This window comes from Populus euphratica, unplaced genomic scaffold (genome assembly GCF_000495115.2).
Source record: "Populus euphratica unplaced genomic scaffold, PopEup_1.0 scaffold1.1, whole genome shotgun sequence".
Classification (NCBI taxonomy): domain Eukaryota; kingdom Viridiplantae; phylum Streptophyta; class Magnoliopsida; order Malpighiales; family Salicaceae; genus Populus; species Populus euphratica.
The window spans coordinates 5,052,246-5,057,290 of record NW_011499845.1 but is presented as its reverse complement, the minus strand read 5'-3'; the positions used below and the strand labels follow the sequence as shown (position 1 = coordinate 5,057,290).

At 36.5% G+C, this 5,045-nt stretch overlaps 1 protein-coding gene across 1 annotated transcript; it reads right to left on the bottom strand.

Annotated features, from left to right (window-relative positions):
- Positions 1-1,520: 1,520 nt before the first annotated feature.
- Positions 1,521-4,550, bottom strand: LOC105123581 (coiled-coil domain-containing protein 130-like). Its single transcript, XM_011023242.1, has 6 exons — positions 4,446-4,550; positions 4,176-4,238; positions 4,011-4,090; positions 3,188-3,296; positions 2,497-2,656; positions 1,521-2,318 (listed from the first exon to the last, which is right to left on the bottom strand). Exons 1-6 carry the CDS (start codon positions 4,548-4,550, stop codon positions 1,792-1,794), a joined length of 1,044 nt encoding a protein of 347 aa, XP_011021544.1. The 3' UTR covers positions 1,521-1,791.
- Positions 4,551-5,045: the final 495 nt, after the last annotated feature.

Genomic DNA, 5,045 nt, shown 5'->3' with positions numbered 1-5,045 from the left:
TTCATGCTAGATGAGCTTGGAATGCCATGATATAAACTGGGTGCATCAAATAATGAGTCATATATATATATATATATATATATGCGCACCAAATAATGAGTTATATATACATATATAATGCAATTACTGCATGAAAGTATAGTAGACCTCCACATCCTCCTATAAAACGATACTATACCTATGTATAGATGTTCGGACTAATAATAATCATCATTTCGTGCTTCAATATATGTTCAATCCAGAAGATAAAAGGCAGCTGATTAATGATAAATGAAGCTACTGTCATATTTAAAGCATTAAGTACAATTGAGGAAGACTGTCCAAGACAAGCAACAACGCTTGAGTAACTCAATTAATCATCATAAAGAGAACCATCATTTTGGCAGTGAAATGTATTCCTTTAGTAGTCAACACAAACCTAATCAACCCAAATCCACTTAACTTAAGCGCTGTATATATTTCGGCTACGAACTTGGTGAAACTTTATGTATAGTTTTCACTTTGGTTAGTAACGGGTTCAACTTGATCTTTTGATTGTAATTAAGCCCCTGCAATATTAAATTGAGTTGTGTTTCTGAGATAAACAAAAAGAAAGCAACCTCCTGGTACTGTTATATTAAATTGGATGTGAATGATAGGCTAGTAAAAGTCAACAATAATCTATGACAATACCTGGCATATCACTTTTCGGAGTTTTTTTAAGAAGGGTTGGTTGTTTGCTTGTTTTGGCTCGGTTGCGTGATCTTATGGCAGTGTTAGGTGCATCGCTTACAGTCGATGTAACATATGGTCTTAATGTCAGTGCTGTGCTCCAACCGTATTGCTGTTAAATGACAGAGTTGTGATTGTGCAAGTTCTTTTCCATTTATTTTTGGTCGGACGGTGAATAAGCCAAAAAAAAGTATGTAGACTAGATTACAGCGAATGGAGAGATTTAAAAAGATGATCTCTGCCATTTTCGATTTTGCAGCCGTGCTGTGAAAAGTTGATGGCTCGGAGTTTATGTCTATGCGGTGTCTGCTGTACACTGATCCGGTGGCCTATGCGCATCTATCCTTATGGTATCTGGTAAGCTGTATCAATTACCAGATATTGAAGGGAATGAGAAGACACAGCATTGCTGATCGACCCAAAATTTTCGTTAGTTAATACATAGGCTATTGCACTGGGAGAGTAGCATGTATTAAGATGATAGAAGGAAATCATCATCCCTCTTATGCTTTGTTCAATTCTTTAATTAGAGGGGAAATGGAAGAAATTATACAGAGCTATGGACCCGGCATGTAGGAATAAGAACGGTATAAATGGCCCCGTGCATCTTGATAGCCTGGATTTTTCGTTTCCTAAATTCTTTTAGGTTTGGACTTTCCCTCAAATCAGGAAGAAGTACCCGCATATTTCCACTGTGATCCCTCTCTTTTGACATGACCTACCTAAAAGATAGAAAAGCAACAAAAGTAAACTCCGCGCTACTTGATTGAATAAGAGGTGCGCGAGAGGGAAGAGGGACCAAACATAAATCTTTGGTAATAGCCATTTCATTTCTTTATTGAAACAATAGCATATAACACTGGTTGCACATCCAATATAATAACTTCGTGTGGATCCCCTAGACTCGGGAGGCAGGTGGGGGGGGAAGCCAAACCAAGCAGTGAATTTGTATGTACAGAGATCCAGAGCCATTTACACTAGGCAAAGGATGGAAAGAAAATATTAGAAAAATTCCACACAATATGATCCAAGGCCTTAGGATAAAGAACACCGGCTCTTTCATAACATCAGGAACCATACCTAAACACGTCTGGCATTCATGGAATTCTGCTTGTGCTTGCTGCAAGAGACCGTACCCTGTGACCATGATGATGGCTTGAAACCCCCCGTCAGCAAATTAGTGGCCGCAGCAGCACTAATTTTCCTTCTCTTGGATTCTAGCTCCAAACGTTTCTTATTGGACATTGAAGAACCAGATGACCCAGGAAATATTGAAGCAGCACTGATCAATGCTCGCTTATCCTTCCTATTTTTGTCAAACTTGGAAGAGAACTTTACATGAGCTGCAGAGACAGCATCCTCTTCAGTTGCTGGAAGCAAGCGTATGCCAAGACCCATTTTCCTGGAAGTGGACTCTTCTTCAGCAACTCTTTTCTTATGACTTCTCATTCGGGCACGAAGAGCCTTGTTGAGGGCATAGTCATCCGAATGCCTGGCATCAGATACTCGCTGAAGGCGGACTAGAACGGGCTCAGCTTCTTTCTTCTTCTGCAAATCCTCTTCCTGATGTTCAAGTCGGTAAAATGGATCTGAAAGCTTGCCTTTCTCTGGAAAACAAAGAATCAGGTCAAAATGTTGGATCAAGAAAACAGAAAATTATGTGTTTGCATGACCAAGAAGAAATGACTGTCTTTGCCTCCACTTAACCAAGAGAAAGAGACACATTGTAGTCATCTGCAGGACATGCAAGTGCAGTGTTGTAAATTCATCACAGTTAATGCCAACCTTCATCTGCAGGGAGTGCAAATGTTTCTGCATCCTCAATATCAAACTCCTCGTTTTTTCGTTGAGCCCCACTAATAATCACGTACTCGCAATTTTTTGGATCTGTCTGGATAACAATTTCATGTTTGCAGCATGCAGATTTCATGGTAAAGCTCCATATCTGAAGAAAGCAAGAACAAGGTCAGTCAACAAAAGAAATTTGCATCAGCAAAAATACAGCAATAATACGCAGAAATGCTATGAATAATTGCACACAAAATCTCCCGTTGACTAGCAGCTCACAAAAGTAATTGACAAATGAATTCTTATGAGGACTAAAAACATCTATAAACAAGACATCATACCAGTTGGACTCAGTATGCTATCTGTATGCAGCACAAGCACATGTGCATGGGTTCACATGCAAGAAATGCACCATTTTAAAATGAACTGCCATGGAATACAGTTGTTTGATGCTAGGAGATAGCATTTCTTTTATAGACTAAAATCAAATATCAGCAAGAATACCATACCAGCAGACACTGTATGCGCGCGCGCGTGCCCATATGTGTACACTTAGATGTTAAAACCGCATATGCATGCAAGTGTGCATATGTTTCAATCATGCAGATAACAGAATGCGCTCCTTTGTTGTATTCTAGTTTTCTATACAAAAATTTCAGAAGCATTTGGAACCATTTGTCAGAGTTACCTTTGTAGAATAATAATTTCCCACTTGTTTTTTCTCTGCGTTGAACCGAACACCCTTTGCAATCATAGAATTGCAACCACCACACCATATATTGAAGGGCATTTCGAACCTAAAAGCATGAAAATTACATCATACAATTATAGGAAGTGGAAATTGGGCAGCTGGTTAAGAAACAATTGAAGTACCTCTTCTAGGCTTATCATCTACAAAACAATCAATTGGTGATCAGCAATTAAAAACTGTCGAAAGGGAACCTCAGTGATTGTTTCTATTTTTTAATGGCTAAGAATGATATGTTTTCCTTTTGCCCTCATTTTCATTGTCTCATCATGAACGCAAAACAAACACTACCATTTATTACTTTTCACAGTTATCAAATAAGTATTTCATGTGAAACATTGTCAAACTTCCATCAAGTTAAAAAGCTTTACACTAAAATTTTTCTTATTGTGATACCATCACAAAAAAAGGAATCTTCCAATGAAGATTATCCATTAACCTGAAATGCTCTAAATCCAAGCTTTCCTCAATTATTCAGTTAACCCCATAGATTTGTTGCTAGAACAGAGGAACAACTACCACATTTAGCAAGCACATTCTCCAATTTCCAGTCAAATTACTTCTTTTACGGATGGAATTCTTTTCACATATTTCATACTCACTTTAGTAGGTGGTTATTCAAGAAAAAATAAATTATCCTTTGATCTAAAGAGCTAAATTCGAAAACACAACCAAAGTAACAAATGCCAGTGCTAATCCATCCGTCAGCAACCTCCCTCTATGCAATAGATACGAAAACTTGAGACACGGCCATAATTCATACCTTATTATCAAAATACCCTGATCTAATTTTCTTGCTCTCTCCCTCAATGCATGTTGCCCATGGAATTTGTTCAAACCACCCTGAAAGTAAACAAAAAAAGAGTCAGAATCCCTTTTTTCTCAGAAATCAACTGCATCACAATAAGATAGTGCCCGATTTCGTTACCTTTTTCGGGGACCATTCCGGCGGGTAGTAAAAATTATCGGCTCTAGCTGCTGCAAGAGAAGACTGAAATACATCGTCATAAAACATGTTAGAATCGTTAAAAAAAAAATCAAGCTCATTGAGAATTTCAATTAAAGATCGTGAAAGTTTCTTCATTTACGACAATTGAATAGGAATCGAAACCCTAACATGGAAGATCAAATCATTACCGAAGACACCCTAATTTTTTCATGATTAGAGAGAGAGAGAGAGAGAGAGAGATTAGCGTACCATGTTTTTTTTTTTTTCTTTCAAATTCCGGCTATAGAAAACAAGATCGATTTGTCTAGCTTTCTTATTAGGAATTTGATTTTGGTCAAGGAGCCGATCTTTCATGTGAAACGCGGTCGTTTATTTCCTATTAATCATCCAGAATGAAAAATGTCTAGAGCTACAGTGAAATTACCTGTCTACCCTTTACCCTTCAATTTTTCAAGCTTTACTTTAGGACTTTAGGGGTAGGATGCTATTTGAATACAATTGATTTATTATTTTTTATTCGTTTTGGATAGCAATGTCTTTTATTTTTTTAATAATAGTACAATTACTGTATTTTTTTTTAGAGAGTAAAACCTTTAGTTCATGGGTCATATGTTAATATTATTTTTATTATAAACAGTTAAATTATATAGGTATTTTTACTATGTAAATTTGTTAGTTTTGTTTCAGGGGTTTTATTGTTATTTTCTAATGTATTTTTTGTTATTATTATTTAGTTATAGGAGTATTTTTGTTTTTGTTTATAATTTCATGTACAATTGAATTCTTCTATTACCCTTGCTATTCATTTTTTTAGCTTTGACTTTAAAACTTGTTGTAATTTCATTATTT

What these genes read in the sequence shown, in the direction of transcription:
- LOC105123581 (XM_011023242.1), bottom strand. Translation starts at nt 4,550, where the DNA reads ATGAAAGATCGGCTCCTTGACCAAAATCAAATTCCTAATAAGAAAGCT. An exon ending in CAGGGTATTTTGATAATAAG is followed by an intron (nt 3,297 to 4,010) that starts GTATGAATTATG and finishes TCATGCTTTTAG; the next exon opens with GTTCGAAATGCCCTTCAATA. An exon ending in TGCACTCCCTGCAGATGAAG is followed by an intron (nt 2,319 to 2,496) that starts GTTGGCATTAAC and finishes TTTGTTTTCCAG; the next exon opens with AGAAAGGCAAGCTTTCAGAT.